The sequence below is a fragment of the Camelina sativa genome, chromosome 13 (genome assembly GCF_030686135.1).
Source record: "Camelina sativa cultivar CO46 ecotype springtype chromosome 13, ASM3068613v1".
Taxonomy (NCBI): domain Eukaryota; kingdom Viridiplantae; phylum Streptophyta; class Magnoliopsida; order Brassicales; family Brassicaceae; genus Camelina; species Camelina sativa.
Genome location: NC_141892.1, coordinates 24,960,444 through 24,985,937, shown reverse-complemented (window position 1 = coordinate 24,985,937; position 25,494 = coordinate 24,960,444). Strand labels below are relative to the sequence as shown.

The 25,494-nt window shown below is 36.6% G+C and overlaps 7 protein-coding genes and 1 non-coding gene across 18 annotated transcripts; 4 read left to right on the top strand and 4 right to left on the bottom strand.

The window, feature by feature from the left end:
* The first annotated feature begins 1,669 nt into the window (after positions 1–1,669).
* On the top strand, positions 1,670–2,868 carry LOC104737475 (uncharacterized). Its single transcript, XM_010457673.3, has 2 exons — positions 1,670–2,251; positions 2,514–2,868. The coding sequence occupies exons 1-2, from the start codon at positions 1,991–1,993 to the stop codon at positions 2,778–2,780; spliced, it is 528 nt and encodes a 175-aa protein (XP_010455975.1). The 5' UTR covers positions 1,670–1,990; the 3' UTR covers positions 2,781–2,868.
* Positions 2,815–4,910, bottom strand: LOC104737476 (zerumbone synthase-like). 2 transcript variants are annotated; one of them, XM_010457674.3, is made up of 4 exons: positions 4,590–4,910; positions 4,414–4,497; positions 3,424–3,742; positions 2,815–3,343 (listed from the first exon to the last, which is right to left on the bottom strand). In XM_010457674.3, the coding sequence occupies exons 1-4, from the start codon at positions 4,601–4,603 to the stop codon at positions 2,858–2,860; spliced, it is 903 nt and encodes a 300-aa protein (XP_010455976.1). In that variant the 5' UTR covers positions 4,604–4,910; the 3' UTR covers positions 2,815–2,857. The 2 variants fall into 2 exon arrangements, with proteins under 2 accessions (XP_010455976.1, XP_087338950.1); XM_087482824.1 differs by lacking the exons at positions 4,414–4,497; positions 4,590–4,910 and having other exon boundaries at positions 3,483–3,583.
* Positions 4,911–10,021: 5,111 nt separating this feature from the next.
* TRNAP-AGG (transfer RNA proline (anticodon AGG)) lies at positions 10,022–10,093 on the bottom strand. Its single transcript has one exon. It is a non-coding gene; the product is annotated as a tRNA-Pro (tRNA).
* Positions 10,094–10,154: 61 nt separating this feature from the next.
* Positions 10,155–13,589, top strand: LOC104738495 (uncharacterized). Of its 2 annotated transcripts, XM_010458661.3 has the most exons (8): positions 10,155–10,423; positions 10,548–10,823; positions 10,916–12,264; positions 12,361–12,627; positions 12,730–12,810; positions 12,895–13,006; positions 13,138–13,204; positions 13,325–13,589. In XM_010458661.3, the coding sequence occupies exons 1-8, from the start codon at positions 10,354–10,356 to the stop codon at positions 13,338–13,340; spliced, it is 2,238 nt and encodes a 745-aa protein (XP_010456963.2). In that variant the 5' UTR covers positions 10,155–10,353; the 3' UTR covers positions 13,341–13,589. The 2 variants fall into 2 exon arrangements, with proteins under 2 accessions (XP_010456963.2, XP_087338949.1); XM_087482823.1 differs by lacking the exons at positions 12,730–12,810; positions 12,895–13,006; positions 13,138–13,204; positions 13,325–13,589 and having other exon boundaries at positions 10,199–10,423; positions 12,361–12,648.
* Positions 13,434–15,412, bottom strand: LOC104714965 (U1 small nuclear ribonucleoprotein C). The gene is made up of 5 exons (XM_087482825.1): positions 15,240–15,412; positions 15,090–15,132; positions 14,615–14,656; positions 14,294–14,531; positions 13,434–13,910 (listed from the first exon to the last, which is right to left on the bottom strand). Exons 1-5 carry the CDS (start codon positions 15,245–15,247, stop codon positions 13,660–13,662), a joined length of 582 nt encoding a protein of 193 aa, XP_087338951.1. The 5' UTR covers positions 15,248–15,412; the 3' UTR covers positions 13,434–13,659.
* A 61-nt stretch (positions 15,413–15,473) lies between these two features.
* On the top strand, positions 15,474–17,669 carry LOC104737472 (uncharacterized). 8 transcript variants are annotated; one of them, XM_010457670.2, is made up of 9 exons: positions 15,474–15,581; positions 15,752–15,877; positions 16,091–16,152; positions 16,250–16,486; positions 16,577–16,738; positions 16,843–16,892; positions 16,989–17,121; positions 17,203–17,240; positions 17,341–17,669. In XM_010457670.2, the coding sequence occupies exons 1-9, from the start codon at positions 15,542–15,544 to the stop codon at positions 17,435–17,437; spliced, it is 945 nt and encodes a 314-aa protein (XP_010455972.1). In that variant the 5' UTR covers positions 15,474–15,541; the 3' UTR covers positions 17,438–17,669. The 8 variants fall into 8 exon arrangements, 1 of the variants encoding a protein (XP_010455972.1); XR_015578056.1 differs by having other exon boundaries at positions 15,484–15,581; positions 16,973–17,121; XR_015578062.1 differs by having other exon boundaries at positions 15,484–15,581; positions 16,562–16,738.
* Positions 17,670–18,870: 1,201 nt separating this feature from the next.
* On the top strand, positions 18,871–22,145 carry LOC104738494 (RNA-binding protein BRN1-like). 2 transcript variants are annotated; one of them, XM_087481431.1, is made up of 9 exons: positions 18,871–19,259; positions 19,408–19,490; positions 20,207–20,258; positions 20,367–20,492; positions 20,577–20,656; positions 20,753–20,932; positions 21,034–21,355; positions 21,436–21,579; positions 21,675–22,145. In XM_087481431.1, the coding sequence occupies exons 1-9, from the start codon at positions 19,088–19,090 to the stop codon at positions 21,821–21,823; spliced, it is 1,308 nt and encodes a 435-aa protein (XP_087337557.1). In that variant the 5' UTR covers positions 18,871–19,087; the 3' UTR covers positions 21,824–22,145. The 2 variants fall into 2 exon arrangements, with proteins under 2 accessions (XP_087337557.1, XP_087337556.1); XM_087481430.1 differs by having other exon boundaries at positions 21,031–21,355.
* A 62-nt stretch (positions 22,146–22,207) lies between these two features.
* Positions 22,208–24,333, bottom strand: LOC104737471 (rho GTPase-activating protein 2). Its single transcript, XM_010457669.2, has 4 exons — positions 23,804–24,333; positions 23,590–23,710; positions 23,134–23,484; positions 22,208–23,035 (listed from the first exon to the last, which is right to left on the bottom strand). The coding sequence occupies exons 1-4, from the start codon at positions 24,166–24,168 to the stop codon at positions 22,571–22,573; spliced, it is 1,302 nt and encodes a 433-aa protein (XP_010455971.1). The 5' UTR covers positions 24,169–24,333; the 3' UTR covers positions 22,208–22,570.
* Positions 24,334–25,494: the final 1,161 nt, after the last annotated feature.

Below are 25,494 nucleotides of genomic sequence, written 5' to 3'. Positions count from 1 at the left end.
TTTGTCGTTACCACTCTCAGACCTTGCGCCAGAAGAATGGGAACAGTTAGCTGCTACTGAGGAAGCAGAATCGTTCGAAAACTGAGCTGCTACATGAGCAGAATGATCTGACATGACAGGAGTGTCATTCAGGTTTGGACTAGAAGACGAAGCTTGAGAGCCTAGTCTTTCAAAGTCAGATGGAGAGAGTTTCTCCTTCTCCACGAGGATTCTTTCTGGCTCCACTAGAATGTTTTTCTCCACTGAGACCAAGTCTCTCAAAGACTGAAGGCGAGGAGAGGGACTTTTCTCATGAAGCAGTTCTTGCTTACTTCCTTGACCGTTCATCACTGAAGCTTGAGCGTCTTCTTTTGCTTTGAGTGATTTGGGGGTCCTCTGATGAGATTGGTTCTTCACACATCATATCATCTTCCCGGATTACTCCTTTCGGTCTCCATTCCATAGTTGGTCTTGATCCTTTACGGTTGACTCCCTGTTCAGACCATTGATGTCGTTCTTTGACTGATTTTTGGGAGGGTCCCGAGCTATGATCCACTTCAACCGATCTGCGGCGAGAAGAACTCCCTGTGGGGACAGTTTCCGGTTTTGACTCCGAGGTTCGGGTTTCCTTCCCTTTCCCTTTTGATTTTAGGTTATTTGTTTTGCTAATCTGACGCCCACCTCCTCGTAAAGTTTGCTCCTTAACTTGAAACGGACATTGAGATTTGTCGTGCGTGAGCCGTTTGCATAGGAAACAAACCTTAAGAAGTTTCTCGTATTCAAATTCCAATTTGTAGGTTTCCCCTGATGAGAATTTTGCTTGTTTGAGGAAATGAAGAGGTTCTTCCGCATTAATCCAGGCTCGAGCTCTGACGTACTCCAGAGAAGGAGAATTTTTAGCGTGTAACTCAACAGCATCGACTTTCCCAAATGGCTCTACTATGGATTCCACTGCTTGTTTCTTCAATAGATGGATTGGAAGTCCCTTAATACGAATCCAGAAGAGTATTTTCTTCAGGAAATCAGGTCCTGGATTCGGTTTCCATTGTTCCAGAGTAACAATCCAACCGTTGACAAACCAAGGGCCTTTAGACAGCACATGGTAGAGGTCTCCTTCGCTTTCAAAGATAAACTGGACTTTATCCGATGTTATTCCTCTACCCTTGACTCTGTCTTCCAGTCCCCAGATCGAGGGGAGCGCCTTCACCAGTCCACCCACCTTATGAACTGAGGGGTTAAGGCATCGAACAATCACACTCTTCGAGTTTTCCTCTAGCAAGTCTTCGTTTTCCAATTCGGGGATATCCACGGTATCCCCTTCCCCCAGAAGATCTAGTTCCTTCATCTCCTCTAGGAGAGAAAGCTCTCTCTTCTTCCTGGGTCGATTCATTCGCAGTGCTCTTTAGGATGGGACTGAAGAAGCTTGAGAGAATGAGTTCCTTCTGAATGAAGCTACAAAAGCCTAATGGAAGCAGCGGTAAGCAGAGAAGTACGCGCTGACTGAAGGGAAGGGAATTAGTGGCCTAGATCTGAAAATCGCCGTGGAATCGCCATAAACCCTAGATCCCCTTTGATTAACTGATGCATCACTATTAGTCTTTACTCCTCGTATGTTTACTTTTAAGTTCATTTTCATACCTGGAAATCTGGAATCAATAATAAGGAAGATTAATAAGGAAGACACTCAAAATAAACATATCTCGAATCCATTTGAGTTCATGAAGCTCAAAGGTAGGTTTCTTGCTAAGAGTTTGATCCAACACATAGAGTAACACACAATTTATCAGTTAATGTGTGTGCTATACAACCTCATTTTATATTGGTTTTTTTTCTTCAATTTTTAACAGTTAAACGTCGTCGTATAAAGAGAGCCACGTCACATGTAACGTTTCAATGTAAACAATGACGTCATCTTATCTTCCTCTGCTCAATTCAATCGCAGCCACACCAAATTGAGAGCCTTTTTGAGATAATCAGCAAAGTGTGAAGTGATCAGACTGTGAAACGAAGAATGAGCTCATGGGTTTGCTCTTACGTGACTGGAAACGTCGTAGTCGCCGATTATTCACATCCCAAACACCTTGATTTCCCGGCGGCAGCTCAGAGAAGGTCCGTTAGCTTTCCGGTAACATATGCGCCGAAATTTCCGTCTTTGAAACTCCAAAAGTCCCAATCTTCGTCGTCGAGCCATGAAGGTGAAGAAGACCCAGAATCATTCGTACAAGCCCTCACGATTCCAGACGAGTGGTTGCTCCCTTCTAGGGCCATTGAGGTGCTTTTCACACTTCCATCAAACGTCTATCTCAAGCAATTGAATTTTATGTGTTTTGCAATTTAAAACCTCCCCTAACATTGCTTACTCGAATGCTGATTTAGGGTTTCTCTGTTTCTCGTTAAAAAAGTTGCTTGCTTGATTGCTGATATTAGCTTCTCTGTTTTCTCATTAAGTTGTGTAGTATTTAGGACCTTACCAATGCTTCGATAATATGGTAATGATTCGTTCGGATGGCTGATCTTGAAATGTATTTGATTAGGAATCTGAGTGGTTGAGAGTAACTTTGCACAAATGGTTGGATGATGAGTATTGCCCTGAGCCAACCAATGTGGAGATCAGTGAAGTAGCTGCAAAGTCTTACTACAATTCATTGCTAGAGAAAGAAACTGACGTGGGAGACATTTTGATGAAGATGGCTCAAGATTTAACCTCAATTTCATACAAAGAAAGCTTCCATGGAGCTTTCACATCCGCAAATGCAGCTATAAATTTGATTGTTGACAGAGTAGAAACCGGCATACTCTAATCTAGTATAGTTTAGTTTTAGTTCCTTTAAAGAGTTTCAAGAACAGTGTCTTTGTATATTATGAAATTTGAGTTCTGCTATTTCACTTGATCAGGTGCAGGGAAATCTAAAGTCTTTACAGTTGTGAATCCTCCATCTACCACTAAATTATGCCCATTTACATACTTTGAATCATCTGATGCGAGGTAAACCGCTGCATTAGCTACATCGATTGGTTCACAAACCTCTCCGCCTAACACTCCTGTGCTCTGCACTATTTGGATCAGCCTTGAGTCATCAACACCGGGGTAAATCTGTCGCATCTCATCCATCACGAATGATGTTGTGATTGCAAAAGGAGATATGCAGTTTACTCGGATCCTGTGCTTGCATAGTTCTGAAGCTGTTGATCTTACGATCCCGATAACAGCGGATTTTGAGACGCTGTAAGTATGTTGTGCTAAACCGCCCATCATCCCTGTGACACTCCCTGCACAAATGATTGATCCGGTATTACGCGGGATCATCACACGAGCAGCATGTTTGATTCCTGCAATGACTCCACGGACATTTGTGTTGATTACCTACAGAACATTATAAAAATCAGATGAAACTAACAACTGCTCCCAGACTCATCCTTTCAAATGTTCTTATAGATCATTACCTTGTCGAAAACATTGAGATCAAGATTCACGATACTAGGAGGCGTTTTGCAGGGGATACCAGCATTGTTGTACATTATGTCGAGCTTTGTATGGAGCGAGACAGCGAAATCAACTGCGTTAGCAATGTCTGATTCTTTGGTCACATCGCACTGGACATAAGCAGCATTTGGACCAAGTTCTTGTGCGGTTTCTTTCCCGAACTGCGGTTGGATATCGGCAATGATAACTTTGGCTCCATGGCTGATGAATTTACTGGCTGTTGCTTTGCCAATACCACTTGCTCCTCCTGTGATGAGGGCTACTTTGCCTTCTAACTTCCTTTTACATAAAAAAGACTATAGATTAGGCCTTTGTATTAGATAAGGCTTCTCATATTTGATAATTTTAAAGTACAGAACTTAAAAGAATTCGTTGCTTAAGAAATAATTTTTTTGTCTCACGTTTTATTTTTTCTGTTACTACTCTTTCTGATAACACATTTGACATTTCTTAGTGGTGGAAAGAGTAAAAGCATTTTTCTAATTTCAAGATAAGATTCGTCGAAGAAGACAAATCAAAGCAACCAACTTGTTATATCAAATTATTCTATATAATGTCATTCACATATAGACGTCTAAATATAAACACAATATGGCATTTGTTTAAATCGTTTATCCCAACTTACAATGAACAAAACAAAATACAAAATTTTATTCATATTCAATTGTATGGAGTTTTTGCAAAATGCTACATGTTATATAGAAAGGAAGAAAAAAATAACTTTTTCAAATGTTAATACTTCGGCTGAATTAAATATCATATTTTCTATATAAAAAAATATCATATTTTCTTCAACAGAAGGACTTAAAAAGGGCATATACTTGTTTTCTCTTTTCAACTTTCTCAAAAAGTATTTAATATTAAAGTATTAGTTTAGATACTACAAATTTCAGATTTTGATTTACTAATTTTGTAGTGATTAAAGAGAGTGGGATTAAGATGGGCCTTGCCTTGAACTTGAACAAGATGATGCGGATGAGGAGATTCCTTTGTTAAGGAAGTTCTTGCTCACATTCTTGAACAATGCGTTTTTCCTATTTCAGATACATAAAAAAGAAAAGTTAGAATAAAGAGTGTTCATTGTTAAATCTGCAGAAAATGAAGAAGCATAGAGAAGGATCTTGACCCAATCTGAAACATGCTTGTGTATTGCTCCGAGAGAAAGATCGGTCCTTGTCGTTTTCTAACTTCTAATTTATCGTCTTTGAAGCTCCATGTTGTTTGCGTCTTAAATAGATATGAGGGTACACAAAAAGGTGTGGTCTTTAGAGAGAGAATCTAATGGGGCTGTGATTGAACCAGAAGCTTACTACTAGCTAGCATGCAAAGCTTTTTTTTTTGTTTTGTAAAATCTAATCTTTTAAAAAAAGAAAAAAAAATAATGAAGACAAAAAGGAACACAGAAAGTTAAGCATGTGGTGATTTGTTCCCAAAACAATATTGCTATAGCCTAATAGGCTGAATGTATTCTTCAATATAAAATGTAAAATATGTTACATCATAATAATTGATTGATGTTTCCATAATATATTTTCTGATAAACCCTGATTGTTAGATTAAATGAAATATTTTAGTTTACAACCTATAAAAAATGTTTATGGGGACGTCAAAAGACTTTTTGAAAACCTCTACTGCGTGTGCCTTGTTGTGGTGGCATGTGTTGGTGTTTATTATGAGCTGTCTATTAGTGTATAATATTATTGCATATTCACCTTATATACAACGTACCTACCAATACCATTCTTCATATGCCGACAGGAAGCTAATAATTTATCATTATGATATATATTATCCAGTAGACAGATGTTACTAGTATTAATCAGAGACATTAATTTGCATATGGCGACCGATTTATCTTCATTTGTTACCTACTGAGTGTTCCACGTACGTAATAAGACGTGTACGTATCTTTTTGTTGGTAAGACCTAAATTGTGTTTGCCAAATCTTTGACATGTTCTATAAATTGTGACATTCTTTATGGTTTTTTACATGAAGATTCTTCGCCAGTTCGCCCAATCGCATATAAAAGAGTAGAAAGATAACAAAGTTTCTATTAGGTTGTGTAAGATGTATGAGGTGTCGAATAACTTAGTTTCGTTTCCTTCAAGAAAGAAGCCATAATATATGAATATATATATACTAGACATGTTTTTAAAAAATTATTGAGTATAATTAAGTAGTAATAGACATGTTTTTAGATTTTATCTTGTAACATTTTAATATTGAATATGAATTTCTCATATTTCATTTTAATACTCTCTCAGTTCTATAATATAAGAATTTGAAGGCTTTTTGCATTATTTTATAATATTTTCTCAAATTTTTATGTACAATTTTTATTAATGTTACAATTTATGACTATTTGAACTATACAATATATTTTCCGGGAAAACGATCTTTTTCCCCACAAAAAGTATCACATCAAGCTAGATAAAGCTCAATCTTTGATCAACATAAAAAAATCATTATGTTCTTTTTTTATTATTTTAATTTGTTTTAATTAATTTAATTCGGTTTAAATTAGGTTATATTTGTTTTATTATTTTATTTAATTGGTTCAGTAAATAGTAAACCGAGCAAAACCGATGTTTGTGGGTAATTAGGTGAAAACTATGTTTCAAAGGAGATATAGATCTTGAACTATGGAGTCTGAGAGATATAGATTGAGAATTATTTTCTCGGAGATATATAACACGTGATAATAGATTGAGCTCTATCTAGCTTGATATAATATTCTCTTGGAGAGATATATCGTTTTCCGTATATTTTCTTATTGGTTGAAGTTTTATAAATGACATAATATTTATTGTTTATTAATGTTTGTGTTTTTATCCAAAAACTCTTATAGGACATAGATACCATTTAAATATCTATAACATCGTAATAAATCATATTTTAAGTTTAATTATACATTTCATCTTAATGTATATAACTGAATATTTTATATCAAACACAATTAATAAATCATATCAAGTCTATATCTTAGTAAGAATTGAAAATACAAATAAAAATTAACAAAATATAATTAGCAATAAAACTGAATCAACATATTTAAGATATATTTGTTATGTTGTTATCTCATAAGTACTAATTTTAACTATTTCATAATCAATTTTAAATAAGTGAAAGTTATAAAATAAAAACATATATAAAGATATATAGACATTACCATCAAATTTGTGAAGATTCATTCCTATAAATTATAATACATTTCGTATTATCTTATGTTTTAACATATGCATTACAAAAATACATGTGTTCAAATTATAAAATCAAACATAAAAAATATGAATAATATTGAATCAATTTTTTAAAAATGATACATATTAATATTTGAAATTTTTTTAATCTAAAATAAATTTCATCGTTAGACATTCAGTTTAGTAATGACATTTAACTATCTATTTCATCGTAAAACCATAATTCACTTCTTCATGTATTAGAGTTAAAACTTTAATATAAAAAACTAATATGATTATGAAAACTAATACATATATTATTCGTCTCGATCATTATATGGTTTTCCATATAAGTCGGTGTACTCAAATTTGGATTTTGTTTTCTGGAGGGATGTCTCTCAACAGGGTGATCCTGATCAACTTCTTCAATTACCATGATTTTTATGGACAATCTGGAAAACCATAAAAAAGAAATTAAGGTTAGAGATCGAGACGAATAATATAATTGCTCAGGCTTTGGGCGATAAGTTAGCCTGGGAAGAGGCGCTATCTTTTACGGCGGTCATATCGGCTCAATCTCCGTCCTCGAATGTCCAGGTTTCTTCACCTTGTTGTCAAATTGATGGTTCTTGGAAAGCAACCAATGAGCATTCATGATTGGGCTGGTGGTGTTGCGTTGGTGAGGAGCGAACCTTGTTGTTGGGGGCCAAGTGTCTAAGACTGAGCCCCTCCCCCTGCATTCAGAGTTAGAAACGTTGTTGTGGGCCATGGAGCGGATACGTGTTGAGTTACTCACTATGGTGCATTCCCCTGAATATTGGCCATCCTTCTTCAACTTGCTCGATGAGTTTAATTCACTGGAATTTTTTCACTATTCTCCATCTCTTGGATCCCGCATGCGACAAATTTGAAGGCATATTGTCTTGTCCGTGCTTCACATTCTCTTATCTCTGAAGTTTCTTTTGTAAACCCCTTTCCTCTAGCTTGGGAAACTAACCGAGTAAATTCCTTTTACTTTATTGTTTGGTTGAAAAAAATAGATACACTTTTAGTGAAAGAAAATAGTTGTAGATGAGTTCAAAAATATTAAAATTTAATTTAATTTAACAAAGAATATATATTTAATTCTTTTCGTAAGTAAAAACAATGTATAAAAGTAAAGAGATAAGCTTTTAGTTATAGAAAATAGTTGTTTTTTTTTGCTATAATACACTAATGTATATCTATTTACAAATGTATTGTCTATATTACAACTAAAAGTTTATTTGTACACACAAATATAATTTACTGTTAAAATATACTCTTTAGTCTTAACTACTACCAACAAATTTTTTTTTTATGAACACATTAAATAACCTGTTATATGTCTTTTCACTTTAACATTTTTATAGTTATAAAAGTGCATACGTTAATCTTACATACTCCTATCATATATTTTACAATAGCAGTCTTTTAAATAAATTATTTGATTGGTGAAAAAAATATGAGACGATTTATTTTATTTTTTTACTTCAAGAATCTTTTTGTTTGTGTAAAGGTGAGTATTTACGTTTTTTTGGAAACAGTAACTAATTATATATTTTTCACGATCATTTTTTTTATCTTATATTAAAAGTAATCATTTTCTTGTAATATAGCAACTAAAAATTAAAGTAAGTAAAAAATATTATAATTTTGAATTTTATGGTATATATATATATATAAATTTATCTTATAATTAGATTTTAAATAAAATTAGGTTTTATTTTATCTATTTACTTTTATATGAAATCTTTTTAGATTAGGTTTAGAATTTTTACATTTTTATTTTTTAAAAGTTTAATAATGAATTGACATGTGTCAACATCTGAATGATATAATTGACACGTGTCTGGGGCATGGATATGCTCAATGAGCATTTTGATCCTCTAGACGTGTCATTAATAAGGGCTATATCATTAGGAGGGAATCAGCAGGGTGATCCTTTCGGATGGCATTTTACGAAAACGGGTATGTATACAGTTAAGTCAGGGTATCACACGGCACATATCGATGTCCGTCGGACTTTTTCGCCTTCTGGTTGTGGCCCAGAAATTACCTCCCTCCTTGCTAGTGTTTGGCGGGTTCGTTGCCCACCAAAAATCCAGCATTTTATGTGGCAGGTTTTATCTGGATGTATTTCGGTTTCGGTAAATTTGGGTCGCCGTGGTATCGCTTGTGATCTAGGGTGTGCAAGGTGTGGTGCTGATGAGGAAACAGTAAACCATGCAATTTTTGTTTGTCCTCCGGCCCGCCAGGTTTGGGCTTTAGCACACGTACCCGTGGGTCCAATTTCTTTCCCGACAACTTCGGTGTATGCGAATGTGGATCACTTTTTAGGGCAGAAGAATCATGGGGCTCATGTTGCGGCCTTCCCTTGGCTTATGTAGTATATTTGAAAAGCGAGAAATGCACGCGTATTTGAAAACATTGTGGAGTGCCCAGAGGATATTGTAAGGGTGGCAGAGGGTGAGGCTGCCGCCTGGCAGCAAGCTCAGGCTGAGGTCGATTTGGTGGTTAATCCCATTTCCCCGGTACCATAAGGACTATTGGTTAGGGGGGGCTGCTGCTGGCCTCCCTACGGTATTTTCGGGTTATCGCTGCTTTATCGATGGCTCTTGGAAAGCAGGCGACCCGTTGGCAGGTGCCGGATGGGTTTGCACTTCGATCCAATTTACTTCGCCGATACAAGGTGCCAAGAATTTTCGTTGCAGTCTATCTCCATTGCATGCTGAAGTTGAAGCTTTTGTTTGGGCGCTCCCTTGCATGATTGGTCATGATTTCAGAGATGTGGCTTTCTATACAGACTGTTCAAACTTGGTGAAGATGGTGTCTTCTCCTTCCGACTGGCCAGCTTTCTCGGTGTACCTTGACGACATCAAGATTGATAGGGAAGAGTTTTCATCTTTCTCTTTATCTTTAATTTCCAGAACTGCTAATATAAGTGCGGACGCTTTGGCACGCCATGCGCGTACGTGTTCTCACCATGTTTTATTTGTAAACGACTTTCCTCTCAATTGGCTCGTTTGAGCTGATCTTTTGTTGACAAAAAAAAAAATTGACATGTGTTACGATCTTGTTAATGAGTAATTTTGACATCAAGGTTTATATAATAAGATATAAAATTCTGTAAATTGAATTAGACATGTCTCGATATCTAATCAATATATTTCACACATGTTACGATCTTGTTAATTAGTAATTTTGTCATCAAGGTTATATAATAAGATATATATATATATATATTCCTTTTTTTTTGCTTAATTATAGGTGAATTAGAAGATTAAAGGGAGAAGAATACTGTGGAAGAACTGAGAAGAAATATGAAAAGTACGGCAAAAAGCAAAATAAAAAGATGATGGGGCGTTCCGAGAATTGAACTCGGGACCTCTCGCACCCTAAGCGAGAATCATACCACTAGACCAAACGCCCATTTTTGATATTCGTCTCACGTTATTACTTTATATACTAAACTGTAAATATCATGGTTTTCAGAATTGTGCTTTTCAAAACCACTCGGCACAGCTCTCTCGACTCGTCTCTCTCCCGCCAATCTGCTCAACTAAAAAATACACCAGTCATCGTCAATTGAGGAGCTTCTAGGGTTTCTTCTCCGATTCTGATACACGAACTGGGCAACGCTTCTTGCGAATTCGATTTCTTCGTAGACAGCTTTGAAATTTCGAGTTCCGATGGTCAATTTTATAGAAACCGAAGTTTTCGCCTCCGATTCGCAGTCTCCTTCAGCTTCTTCGGATCATAGTGAGTTTTGAGATTACGATTCCTTTATTTTCCCTTGCGAATTCTGTTTTGTGCTTCCGGATTATCGTAGATTTTGAGGTTTTGATAGATTTATTGTACGGATTTCGTTTCTGGATTCTCTTAGTGTTTGAGGTTGATGGGGAAATTGAAGATACTGAGCCGATTGATGAAGCAATGGTAGTACTTGATAGCTCGTTGCTTGAAACCCCATTTCAAAATCTCTACAATGATACGGAGCTCGTAGGTGACGATGAAATGGTGGTTGATAGTGAGGATGAAGATGGAGGATCGGGTGATGTTGCTGCTGATGAGCTAACAACATGTTTGCGGGAACGAAGCCTCAAAGCTGCAGATATACTTTTGGAGTCTGATGGATCGAATGATCACGAATGTCAGATAGGTAAACTTAACTTTTGTGTTGTTATGATGCATCTATCTATCTTCTTCTTTGTATCAACTCTGATTAATTTTACTGTATCTCTGTCTTTTAAGGAAAGCGAGAATCAAATTGTGATACTGTGACCGGAGCTAAAGGTTCTTCTCGAATTAGTGCTGATAGTCATGGTCCAGGGCTGGATTTTTTGGATTCTCAGGAACCAGGAGAGGCATCACAAGAAAATGCCCTTGGGTTTGTGGAAAAATTTCTGATGGACAAAGATCTTAATTTGTCTCCAGTGGATCTACGGGAAAATAGTTGGAGAAGGAAGTCACCTCCTGTATCAGTTGCAAAAGGATGTCAATCTCTAGCCAAAAGAATCAAGAGCAGAAGTCCAGCAAGGAAAATGAGTATCTTTGATTGGACTAGTGACCAGTGTGATGTTAGTGACCCTCAATACTCTCTGGTCACTCGTGCAAACATTACATGCTTCAAGAAAAAAGAAGATCACGTTGCAGATGATGATCTTGGAGTTAAGACAGGATTTATGGATCTGTGTGCGAATAGAAAAGTCTCGACACATCCTACACAAAGACTTATGCAGAACAGTTCTGCAAAACCTCACAAGATGGAACAAGCATCGGGTTTGAATCAGGGCATTATGTTTGTCTCACAGAATGATGCTCAGTTGCAGGATAAGGCATCAAAGGAGCACTCAGAACCCGAGGAAGACTTTATTGACATTGGTATTAACACTCAAATTGCTGCTGAAGCAATGAGTTCTTTAGTGTATGCTCCCTGCACTACAGAAGAAGCTTGTGAATCAGATCCAATTCCTGGGAGGATATCAGAAATGAGGGATCAAGTTAGCAATCTTCCTAACAGGAACAATGACACCATTGAGGGTGGACCTGAAAGAGATAGCTGGAGTAGTCCGCTTAGTGCTCCACACATGGATAGAAACTCTAAGAAGAAGAGAAAATTCACCAAGGAAGAGAGAACCGGAACAAATGTCTCTGCTATGACATGTCTTCGTAAATTATGTGAATGGAGGCATCCCAGGGGCAAAAGATCGCGTCTTATGCAGAGTCATCACGCCCCAGCAAGGAGATCTTGGGGTGCTAGTTCAGTTAAAGACAGAAACGAAACCAAAAAGTTGGCAAGCAGGTTACGTGTATCATTAAGTGGGACAAGACAAGCCTCTTCTTGCCAATCAAGAGTCATTGACGTGGATGTTGCAAATCATGCATCTCCACAGAAAATATATGACCAAAGTCATGAAAGCCCTTGCAAGAAAGATTTTCCTAGGTTATTCCTTCAAAAGGAGCTTACTACGAGGCTTGGAGGACCTGGAAAAGTAGGTGACTTCGTGTGGAAAGACCTAAGGAGACGAAGAAACTTGGCATATGTTCGAGTGTTATTCAGCCAGAATCTGGGTGATGAGACAATCAATCAGCAGAAGAAGGTTTTAATTCCTACCGTTCCTTTTATCAATTTTGGATAGTGTAACTATATACACCGTACTGGTTATGAGGAATATATACCATTTTTCCTTCCATAGATCATGGTTCGGCTTGGAATTTCTCCAGCATCTTCCTCAGCAGATTCAACACACTTCATAGCAGATAGATTTTCTCGGACAAGGAATATGCTGGAAGCCATAGCCCTTGGTAAACCTGTTGTTACACCTTTATGGCTGGAGAGCTGTGGACAAACAAGATGCTTGATAGATGAGAAGCGTTACATCTTAAGGGATAGCAAAAAGGAAAAAGACGGGTTCTGCATGCTTACATCTTTGGCCCGTGCGAAGCAGCATCCGCTTCTTAAGGTCACAATTAATCTCATTTGAGCCTTTATTAGAGCTTTGTAAAATCCTTCACAAATATCCGGGATCATATAAGTCGATCATATAACTCGCATTTATTCATAGGGGTTTAAAGTTTGCATCACTCCCAACATTAAACCAAGCAGGGGTATGATTGCTGACTTAGTGAAGTTGACTCAAGGGCAGGTAAGAACAACTCACTTCGATTAGGAGATTTTGTTATATAGACATCTTGGCACTTCTTCAGAATGGTTATGAGTTACTTATCAGGTAGTGGAGATAAGTGAGATAATTGCTGCAAAGGATAAAAACTTTCCAGAAGATCTATTGATTCTTTCTTGTGAAGACGATCAAGAAGTCTGTCTTCCGTTCATTAATCAAGGTAACAGCTATGCTACTTTTACACTTTCAGAATTATTAGGAAAGAAAACTTTTTATGTTAATTTGTACTCTTTTGTCTCCAAAAAATAAGGTTTAATTAGTTGTACTCGCCCATAAAACCTTGTAATGCAGGTGCTGTAGTTTACACCTCTGAGCTATTGCTGAATGGAATCGTGATTCAGAAATTGGAATATGCCAGGTTTGGAATTGTTCTTGTACCATATTTCACCGAATACTGAAATTATAATCCTAGTTTGTGTGACTACAAAAGTAGAAATGGGTCAAACGCAAATCTCATATCAGTTCTTTGTTGTTGCAGGCATTGTCTCTTCTAAATTGCACACATAAGGAACCAAAGCGTCACAAAATTTACAGCAACACGTTCGCTTACTGATCTACTGGTTGGTGCATGTAGTGAGGCCTTTTAATTCAATCTGTCACAAAACCCAGCTTGCTTTTCAAGAGAACCGAAAGGAAGATCTTTTCTAAGATACATTCTACGGAAACAAAAATCACCCACATAAAAATGACACATTTCACATACATTAATTCTAAAGCTCTTCATGTAAATTGAATTAGAAAAGGTAAGATACTGTGTCAAACAAGAGCTCCGAGAATTTTTGGCAAGAGAAAAATGACTCATCAGACCTAACTCTACTCATTGCTTTCAGGAGATTCAGCACCGGGGTTTGGATTGTTGAAGCTACCACTTGGTGCGGCAGCTGGATTTGTATGATAAGGAGGAGGAGGTGGTGGTGGTCCATTATAATTAGGAGGTGGTCCGCCACCTTGACCTGGTAAGGGAGCCATTCCTGGTGGCCTCAGAATACCGTTTTGTGGAGGTGGAGGTAGAGGAGCACCAGGCGGTGCCATCATCTGTGGTACTCCTGGAGGCGGCATGTAACCTGCAAAGGTACAATATTACATTTCACTTCAAACTAATTGTAAGATGTTTGGTCAAGCTTTGTTTAAATGAATGGAAGCTATTTCGTAAGAGTCTGAGGACCAAACTTGGTTTAAATGAATGGAAGCTATTTCGTAAGAGTCTGAGGAGTCATGAAATGCAAAACAAGAGACAATCAAATATCATATTGATCAGCTGTACAATTTAACACAAAGTTTGGTGCTATGTCGAGAATCTCAAAGCACCTATGAGGATGAAGTTCTTTATGATACTCTTTTTTATATCTTCAGGCTTTTTCGAAAGACTACTATGAAAGTTATCTACTAACTTTCTAACGTAAATCTGCGCATCAAGCAGGGAATGATTATAGTAAAGAGATATTACCTTGACCAGGCATCATTGGTCTAGGGAGAACAGGTGGTCGCATACCCATAGGCATACTTCCAGGTGGTAGCATCATTGGAGGGCGAGGTCTAGCGAGCATATGCTGATTAAACACAGCACCAACCTGTGGGGGATATCCTCCAGCTTGGCCATGAATAAGATGCTCCTTAATTCTCTGATCAATCAAACTTTGGGTCTGTTGTTCCTCGAATTGCTGATAGTATATTCTCACATTCGCCTGAAATTCATCAAACTCTTAACACATATAAAAAAATATCATGTATACACAACAGAAAAGATCATTATGGACTCTTTACGTACCTTGTGTTTGTAACCAGCATTGTGCTGCTTCCTCACTGATGGCTGAAAGAAGACAAGATATAAGACTTTACTGATAAGAGAAGACATGTACAGTCCTTGAAACATGATTAGATTCTCAATCAACACCAAAGCATCAAAACCCATAGATAACATTTTGATAAACTTCAATATAAGATGGTGAGAAAAAAAAAGACAACTAGATGCGGGGAAAAAATTGTTCAAGCACAAAATCAAGTTTCCCAATAATCAATAATCTTCACCAATTAATTGAGCCAAGCCATTGCAACATGAACATGTAGTATATGTAAATAGCATACTGGTTTTAAACTGAAATCCAAATCGGAAACCTAACTGACACCGCCGGAGATTGATTTCAATACAACCGAAACTTCAATTCACCAGGGAATACTACAAGTTTCTTAATTACTACGGAAGTATAAAAACAGACAAGACGAAGATTTAGAATCAGACTTACAGAATCGTGAGTGAGATATGTATCGCAGTAATCACAGTAATACCTGCGAAAAAATCAAAATCAAAATCAAACAAGTAAATTAAAACCAAAAACTCGAACTGAATTAGTATCTATGTATCAATATAACGTTGACGATCTAAAACCCTATACCTCGGCATCGCTAAGAAGATTCCAAAGAACCCTGCGAGCTAGTGAGAGAGACGACGGAAGCTTTCGGAAGAAGAAGAAGAAAGTGCAAGAGAGAGAGAGAGAGAGAGTCGAATTTTTATTTTTGCCTAATTTTAATAAATAAATAAAAAGATGATGATTTCTTTTAACGGCCCAGATTCGTTCGAGATATCTAACGGGTAATAATAACCGAAGAAGTATCCCAGATAAAGCGACGTCGTTTCGCACGACGCATTTAACAATAACATCAGAAAAAAAAAACCGAAGGGAAAAAAAAACTAATAATGATCGGAGATGTCTCCCCGCCGGTAGCTTCAATCCCAGGTTCGTCGGCTATTTTTGCTATTTAAATTTTTGAACCACAGCTTCTTCGAATCTTTTGCTTTGTATATTTGCATAGTCTAAACATGAAGCTATTAATTTCGCCAATTCTCACTTGAATCGAGAATTATCTTTAGATAATTTTTACTGATTTGTCGCCGAAATTTGTGTAGTTGTCGAAGGGAATGAAGAATCGAAGAAGCATCAGAATCTGCTTCCGCCGTTTTCGAAGGTTTTTTCTCACTTTGGCACAAGCGGAGTCTCCGTCGCGTTAGCCACAGGCGTGACTCATCCTCTCGGTTAGATCCTGGATGCCTTCTTCTTTCACTCATAAGTTTGTATGTATGACTCCAATTTTGGAAACTAGAACTATTTGGCTCCAAATCAATTTGCACAGGAGAGTTCTTCGATAGTGATCTTTGGATAATGTAGCAGTATGTAGTTGGTTAGTGTATGTATAAGTCTCTGCTTCACTGCTATATAATGTGGCATTTGTTTTTTTTGTTATCCAGATGTACTGAAAGTAAGATTGCAGATGCAGCATGTTGGCCAAAGAGGTCCTTTAATTGGATTGGTAATGATGTTGTACTTGCTAATGAACTTTCTCCTCTTGATGTTGTTGGAGATGTTTATTTCACTTGGTTTGAATTCTTTGAAGTTTTTTTGTTCAGACTGGAACTTTTCTTCAACTAATAAAGAATGAAGGGGCTAGGTCGTTATACTTGGGTTTGACTCCTGCTCTCACTAGATCAGTGCTTTACGGAGGTCTCAGGTTGGGATTATATGAACCCACTAAGATTTCTTTCGATTGGGCATTTGGGTCTACCAATGTCTTGGTCAAGATAGCATCAGGCGCATTCGCTGGGGCATTTTCTACAGCTTTAACCAACCCTGTTGAAGTTGTGAAGGTAAGATGAAACCTCAATTATCGGTTTTGATTCTGTGTACTAGATCTCTTTTTTGGTTTTTGAGACACTTTTCAGTTTGCCTTTCGTTAGGTAAGGTTGCAGATGAATCCGTACGCAGTTCCCATTGCAGAAGTGCGGGAAATAGTCTCTAAAGAAGGCATAGGAGCTTTATGGAAAGGAGTTGGTCCTGCCATGGTCAGAGCTGCAGCACTAACTGCCTCACAACTTGCAACATATGATGAAGCCAAACGGGTCATATTCTAAGACTAGTATTCTCTGCTTCTCAATCATTTATTGATTCAAATAAAGGTGCTGCTTTCTAACATTCCAGCTTCTAAAGTTTATTGTTATTGCAGATTCTGGTTAAACAGAGTTCTTTAGAAGAAGGGTTTCATCTTCATTTGTGGTAAAAGTTTAACAGCCATTTATTATACCATTTCTTTGTCAGACAAAATCAATTGATGCACCAAAACTTACTCACTCTAGCACTTGAGGAATGAAGCTCAAGTGTGGTTGCAGGTGTAGTAAGTACTCTGATAACCGCGCCCATGGACATGATTAAAACCCGCTTGATGTTGCAGCAAGGTTCCGAAAACACCAGAATCTACAGAAATGGGTTTCATTGCGGTTACAAGGTAATGCGATCAAGCCCTTTTTTATACATTTTTATTGGGCATTGCTTGCCTGCTTGTGCTGAGTGTGTAATGATCCTTCAGGTCGTTCGCAAAGAAGGACCTTTAGCACTTTACAAAGGGTGAGAAAGAGAAACCATTTCTTGCTCTCGAGGATATATTCATATAGTTCGTAATACACAAATAAATCACGCTCCTCCGTTATTTGTGTACTGGATACAGAGGCTTTGCGATTTTCGCACGACTCGGGCCACAAACAATGATCACGTTCATACTATGCGAGAAGCTAAGATCACTCGCTGGACTTCACAAAATGTAGTCACTATCCGGTTCGTGCGAAGCTAGCCCGGTTCCAGATAAGTTCTTCTCCATTCTTTTTTTTTTTTTAAATAATTCACACTAGGTGAGATTTTTTCTAATAAAATGTTTATTCATTATTGATTTAGTGAATTTGAATACGTGTCTGTTTAGATTGGATACAATATTATATTAGTCGTTTCACAATTTCTGTCTATTGTACAATTTTGCGTAATCACAGTTTATATTCTCTATGGTTACGTACTTGCATCATTCAAACAAGAAAAAAAAAACAAATGATGTAATTCAACCTTTTTCAGTTAGTTGTTATGTTCTGATTGTCTTCTAGATCCGAGGGTAATGTAAACGAGCCTTTTTGTTGATTAGATTGGATAGGCATTGAATTGAAGTGACATTTATCCAAATAATATCTATATATATATATATATATATATACGTAGTGGTTATGTCGAAATCACTTGTATATTGCAAAGTGTGTGTGTCACTCTAATAATTATACTAGTCTCCATCACGAAGAATTACAAATTGTTTTGTTATAAATTGAATATTAAAACCAATTATCCAAAACAAACAATTCTTACTAGATTAGTTATAGTGGAAGTTGGTTGTAGACAAGAATACGCTTCGAGTCTTTTGACCGTAAATATTCATGCACGTTAAGAAAAACTTGTAGGGACGAAACATAAAAGTTGAATAAATTCAGGGGTCTATTTGTTGGAAATAGAAGGAAAAAGAGAAAAAAAAAAAAAAAAAAAAAAAATTGTGGCGTTGGAGAAAGGGAGCAAGTTGGATGCTGCGCTTCGAGTCTTTGTTGTCTTTGGTCGCGTTGGCGGGACAGTCTGTCATGCTTAATGTTTGCCCCTCTGTGTTCGCTTTTATTTACGGTTTTGTTGCCATTCTCTCTTTTATCACAATATATGAAAGCAACTTAGTTTTGAACACACTTATTAACCTATTACTAAATTATTTTTAATCTATAAGTAGATGGGGATGTATTTTAGTCCCAAACACCTCATTTGCTAGTTTATAATTAGTTTCTAATTGTAAGAGAGGTTTGAAAATCTTAGCCTAATCATCACTAATTTATAATGTTATTAACCTGACAGCTTTCCATTTTTATCAAAACAAATCTGAGAGAAAGAAAAAAAAAACCGAAATAATAATACAAGTTTGACTAAAATACACATTTTCGAATTATAAAAAAAAACAAAAACAAATAAAAGACGCGGGTAAAAAGGGAGGGTAAAATAGACATTTAAAGAAGGGGTTGCCATAACGAGACAAAACAATCGGAAGTGTTCCCTCGCATCGTAAAAGCTTTTTTTCTCAATTGCCAAAATATGTACAGCTGTCAAATGGCAATACCGTAAATAAACGGTAACAGAATGGGCCATTATTGTCAACATTTTTAATTTAATTCTCCCCCAACTTCTCATATTTCCACCATTTTCCTTCATCCTCCTCCATAATTGAGTTTTTTTCCTCTCAACTAAATAAATAAATTTTTAGAAACCCCAAAAAAAAAAAAAAAAAAAAAAAAAAAAGAGAATAGGTATAGAGAGGAGAGAGAGAAACTCAGAGAAGACGACGAAGAGACGACCCCTCATATTGTCAACAGAGAGAGAGAGAGAGAAAGGAGACGGAGACAACAATGGCGGAAGCGAAGGAGGAGAATAGAGGGGAAGAAGAAGAGAGCGTAAAGCTTTTCGTCGGACAGATACCGAAACATATGTCGGAATCTCAGCTCTTAACATTGTTTCAAGAGTTCGCTGTCGTTGACGAGGTCAATATCATCAAGGATAAGATCACACGCGCCTCTCGAGGTTTCTCTCTCTCTCTCTCTCTCTCTCTTTTTTTCTGGAAACTTTTTTTTATAAAAAAGAAAAAAAAATCGAGAATGTGGTGTTTGATTCGTCGAGAAATTATTATTTGGATTTCGAAAACCCTAATTTTTGTATTTTTTGGGGATAGGATGTTGTTTTCTGCTATGTCCATCGAGAGATGAAGCAGATAAGTTGGTCAATGCTTGCCATAACAAGAAGACATTGCCTGGGGTAACTTTTTTTTTTTTTTTTTTTTTTAATAATTATTTCTCTGACATGTTTTTTTTTTTTTTTCCTTCTTCAGATGCTTGAATGTGATTGTGATTGATGTTCTGTAGTTTTTTTTATAAAAATAATTGAATTTCATTCACATCGAACATTTTTTTCCAAGTCAGGTTTTAGAATCTCGAGGTTTTCTGGAACAAGAAAAATTATTAATGTGATTTTTGGAGCTGCATTGTGTGTAGTTGTTTTGGTTTCTGTTTGATTCCAGAATAGGCAAAATTGTGATTTCGATACATGTTTTTCACGAAGCGTTTCTTTTCTATTTTGGTGAACATCAAATCAGAATCTATTAATCTTTTGATTTGACACTCAAGTTTTCTTGGAATTTTTATGACATTGTTTTGTAATGTTTCCTTCAAACCCAAGAAACTACGATCAATGGTAAAATGTGATCAATGCGAAAACTCAAGATATAGCACTTTTGTTTCACCTTTGCGCTGAAGCAAAGTGTTAGGTTGATACACTTGTTCTCATGAAAACCTGAAAAATCTGGGCAAAAAATGCGACATTGAGAGTGTGACTTTATTCGAGATGAATTCTGTGTGTGTGTTTTTAACATCTTGAAATAGTGGTGTTTCGATTTTTTCTCCGGTCTTTTGTCAATAATGCTTAGATCCTTGCTTGTTTCTGACTAACTTTTTTTTTTTTATGTTTTTGCTCAGGCATCTAGTCTATTGCAAGTAAAGTATGCAGATGGCGAATTGGAAAGGCTAGGTATATAGTGGTTTCAACTGCTTGTGTATGCTATTTTTCTTCTCTACTTTTGACCCTTGCTATCATCACAATTGATGGATGTATTTGTTACTGTAATCTGCAATCCAGAAAATAAGCTTTTTGTTGGTATGCTTCCAAAGAATGTCTCTGAAGCTGAAGTTCAATCTTTATTCTCCAACTATGGGACCATAAGGGATCTACAGATTTTAAGAGGTGCTCAACAGACAAGCAAAGGTTTAAATCCATCTCTGTTATCTTTAGTTTTTTTTTAGTATGCTTTTATCAAGTTTTGACCTTTTTGGTTGTTGTTACTGTTAGGCTGTGCTTTTCTTAAGTATGAGACAAAAGAACAAGCTGTTTCTGCCATGGAATCCATCAATGGAAAACATAAAATGGAGGTACTAATTGCTTTTTGCTAGTTTTAAAACTTGCCATATTTGTAACACAGACTTGTGTGTAATGTTAAAATCTCATCATGTTTCTTTTCTTCTTAGGGTTCGACTGTTCCTTTAGTTGTCAAATGGGCAGATACAGAACGAGAAAGACACACAAGAAGACTTCAAAAGGCTCAATCTCACATCGCTCGACTAGGGAATGGTGATCCAACAAATCCCTCATTGTTTGGAGCCTTACCCATGGGTTATGTTCCACCATATAATGGATATGGTTATCATGTAAGCAACCCTAATAATACTTCATTAGTCCAAAGCTGTATAAGATTTGTCTTCATCAATCTTGTAATTTATAATTATTTTCGTTTCTATTTCTGTAGCAGCCTCCTGGAACTTATGGTTACATGCTACCACCAATTCAGAACCAAGCTGCATTTCCCAATAACAACGCATTGCAAGGAACATCACCTGACTCTGTGCCACCTCGGTTGGCACGTAGAAACTTTCCTATGCCTCCTGCAAACTACATGGGATCTGGTTATCCTGCTGTAAGAGGTCATCCTTTTCCATTGGCTTATCCCAGAGGAATTGTTAGTCCTCGCCCTCTAGGTAGCTCCCCTGGATCTATATCACCTGGTATTGGCAACAGTGGCATGTCAACAACACCTTTAGGCATTGGTTTGAGTTCCGTGGTTCAAGCCGAAGGTTAGTGTTATTATAACCTACCTTATCATCTTTCTTCTCTCATTCCTTTAGACCTGAAAACGTTGTTTTGGTTTCTTCAGGCCCCGAAGGTGCGAATCTGTTTATCTATAACATACCTCGGGAATTTGGGGATCAAGAACTCGCGGCTGCATTTCAACCTTTCGGTATTGTTCTGAGCGCCAAAGTTTTTGTAGACAAAGCCACTGGTGTAAGCAAATGTTTCGGTAAGCTCTCTTTTGTCTGGTTTTTGCTCTTCAATACTGGTTCATTCTGAAGGTATAGAACGAAACCATTCCTTTATTGTTGCTTTTGGTTGCAGGTTTTGTTAGTTATGACTCACAAGCAGCCGCTCAGAACGCTATTAACATGATGAATGGTCGTCATTTAGGCGGTAAGAAATTGAAAGTCCAGCTTAAGAGAGACAATAACTCCGGCCAGCAGAGTAGTAATCCTCCCTTGAACTCCTAAAAGGCTAAAGACGCTGAGCCATCTTCTCTCTTCGACTTAAAAGTTCATAACAGAAAGAAAAAGAAAAAAAAAACATTCTGGCTAATGAGTTGACCCGGTTCAAGATTTGGGTCGATCTTGAATTGGATGCATCTGTATAAAATCCAAATCTCATTGTGGGTCAAAATGTCCCATCAACTTATAGCTGCAAACTGGATCATCTTTTTTTAATCATTTTTTTTTTCTTCTTCTGCAAATAACAATTTGTAATTTATGTGTATCAATTGAAATTCATGTAGACATTTTATGATCTATTAACATTAAATTCATTGAATTTTTCTTCTATCTTTTCGTTAATGATCTGATGTTGTCTTTAGAAGAGAGAATGAGTGTTCTAAAATCAAAAGAGAAAAAAAGATCAGATTATCTTTGCTACAAAGCCCAAAGAGCACAACAAACACAAACAGACGCAGACACAAACATAGAGAGGGACTACAAACAACAGTCAAGAGACAGGTTCAGCCCTTGTTGAACCCTAAAAATCAGACTTCTCACCAACAATCCCTAAAGACCCTATCAAACTGAACAATAATAATCTCTGTATTTGATTTACAGACACACAACCAGTTTTCGTCCTTCTTGTTTGTTCTCTGCAGAAGATTAAGCAGAAAGAAAAAGGAAAGAGCTACATAGAAATGAGGTTGTTCACCGGTGAAAACGTGGAAAATGAAGATCAGGCTTTGAATTAGACGATCATTTTGCTTCATCTTAGTCGCTTGTGCTTGAACTCAAAGTGTTGTTTTTGTTATCTGTGAATGATACTAGTGGAGAGTCTTTAGGGCTCCAGTCTTCAGTGATACTGGTGTTTGAAACTCTAGCATTGCTGTTGAGCTGATTCAAGAAGCATTTCTCTATCGAGCTTAGTGATCCAATCTCGTTTTCATCTTCATGTGTAGAGCGGCGGTTGAGATGTTCTTCTTGCTGCTCTTCTTCTTCTTCTTCTTCTTCTACTTCTCCGCATTCCGAATCACTGCCTTGTGATTCACAGCTGACTTCCATGTCTTGTGCAGTGTCAGAATTAGAGTCAGTTTGGGAATTGGATGAGTGGGATGGAGAATATCCTTCTGATCCGGTTGCATTTTCTTCGCGTTCAGCTAGTGCTCTTGTGATGAGAGTCTTGAGCAAGTTCATAACTTGAACAGCGTGCATAAGAGCCGTTAATGGATCTGTCATCTATCAAGTTCAAAGCAAGCAAGAATCAAAATGTTAGTAAGTAAAAAACACTAAGCGATATTGACTGAACAAAAGGTTATGTTTGTTTTCAATATTACCTGAGTCATATTAGGAGCAAAAACCATGGCTATATTCCTAGCATTCATTTTGTTGGTTTCTTCTTCTTCAACAACATCAGCCATAAGATCAACAGCCCAATTAAGCAAAGCAGACTCAGTTGGCTTAAGCTGCTTAATAAGTTCAACAGATTCTTCCTCGGTGTTGCAATTGAGAACTTCCTCAGGAGAAAGACCGTCGAGGACTCCACAAGGTAACTCTCTAAACCAAGCTTTAATAAGACCAGCCAAGCAATGCACATCAATATTGTCAGGAACAATACCTCTGTTAAGTTGGTCTCTTACTTGCTCCTCTTGGCTGTTCTCAGGGTTTATCCTAAAAATCCCTTCAGCCTGTATATATATATATATATATATATATATACATCAAATCAAATTCAAAAACTACTTTAAAACAAAACAAAAATCGTTAATTTTGATTTCAATTTTCCAAATTACCTTAAGACCTTGTTGAGAATAAAGCCGTTCTTGCATTAGTAATAGAATAGTTGGAACACTGTTTCCTTTCTCGTCATAAGAACATTGCATTGATTCAGCAGATACACCAAACACGCTCACACTGCAATTTAAATCAGAGAGAAACCTTTCAGATCTAATTTTCAGATTTCTAAAGCAATCGAACAGTTAATAATATATATATATATATATATACCTTGCGCTAGGGACTCGACAAGGGATCTCAACTTGAAGCTCGTGAGGGAGACCAAGGAAGCCTTGGAATCGATCGAAGGTGACATGAGCGATGTGTCGAACGTTTGTTGGCCATCCGATCTCCATGTGATGAACGGCGGAGGATGAAATCCCTCCTCCGACTCCGCCGTCGTCTTGGCGGTTGTCAACACGGCAAGATACAACGGATTTACGAAGCGCCGTTAAGAGAAACTCAACGAGAGATAGTTGTTGCTGATTCTGCTCTTCCTCTTCTTCTTCCACCTCCGCTATCGATTTTCTCCTTCCTCCTTTTCCTCCGCCGCCGCCGCAACCTCCGCCTTTAGTCATCATCACAAGCCCCGTCATCGAGAAACTACTCACACTGTAGAAGAAGAACAAAAGAACAATTAAGGTTTTCGCAGCTTCTCTCACTCTGACTCTGGGCTTTGTGCTTCTTCTTCTTCTTCTTCTTCTTCTTCTTCTCTCTCTTTGGATGTGAATTTGATTTTGAAATTCTCGAAAAGGTTTATTCTTTTTTTTTTTTGATTTAATATATATATATATATATATTTTTTTTTTTGAAAGTTTTTGTCTTTTTGGTTGGAATTCAAACCAACGGTCCATTCATTTCAAATTTTTTCTCCCTCTATTATATTATATTTTTAATATATCTAGTGTGAGCTTTAATGGGAATCACGTTTCACCCTGATGACTTCTCTGAATCTACTATAATGCCACCACTCTGTTTGATTGGTTCATCCTTGTTGACGTGGCGTTTCACTTATGGATCACCTAGATTTTTTTTCAAATTGACATTTGCTTTTGGATGTCTTATTGTCACTTCATTGTTTCCACATATTCTCATTTTGTATTTCATAACAAAAATAAACTAAGACTGCAAGCTTTGATAGCACATATTGATGGATTGGCAATTAAAAGATTAGTTTTGATTTTATTCTAATGATTCCTCTTTTATTAAGATAAAAATTAAAAAACCTATATTAGAAAACTATATATAATAATAAACCAAACTTTTTATAAGAAATTGTGTGGTTAGGATAAAATCTTTCATCATGTAATGTAAATGACCAATTATATTACCATATGTGGATTTGTTTGTTCCCTTTCTTATCTTTAGTGAAAATGGTGAACCAAAAGTTCATTAACAAAACCGGTTTAACAAAAATTTGTGATAAGTGTATAATAACCACAAACTAAAAGACGTTTAGATTCTTCGCCGCTAGAGTTTTCATTGAATGTTGTGTGATGAAGTCGCCGCCTTCAAATTTTTCTCTTTTGGTGAGTTGATTGTATTCTCTCATTTCATAATAGAGTGAAAACTATGTTAAATTATTAGATCTTTTATGGATTGTACTTGCTTTCAATTACTTACTCAATTCAAAATATCTATCTATCATTATTGTATAGCAATGGCGTAACATCAACTCTTTAGATTTTTGAGGTAATCTAGCCGGTGGATTCATGTCATTAATCTCAAATTGCAATCACTAAATCACCATATATCTAAAATTGTTGGTTGGTAATAAATAGTGATGGTTTACTAGATATTATAGCGAGTAAATGTATAAAAGATTTAAGATTTCATTATCTAGATATAGATTTATACTTTACTATATCCTGATTCTGGGTTTATTAAGTATAATAGATATGTTTGAAAATGACATGCAATAT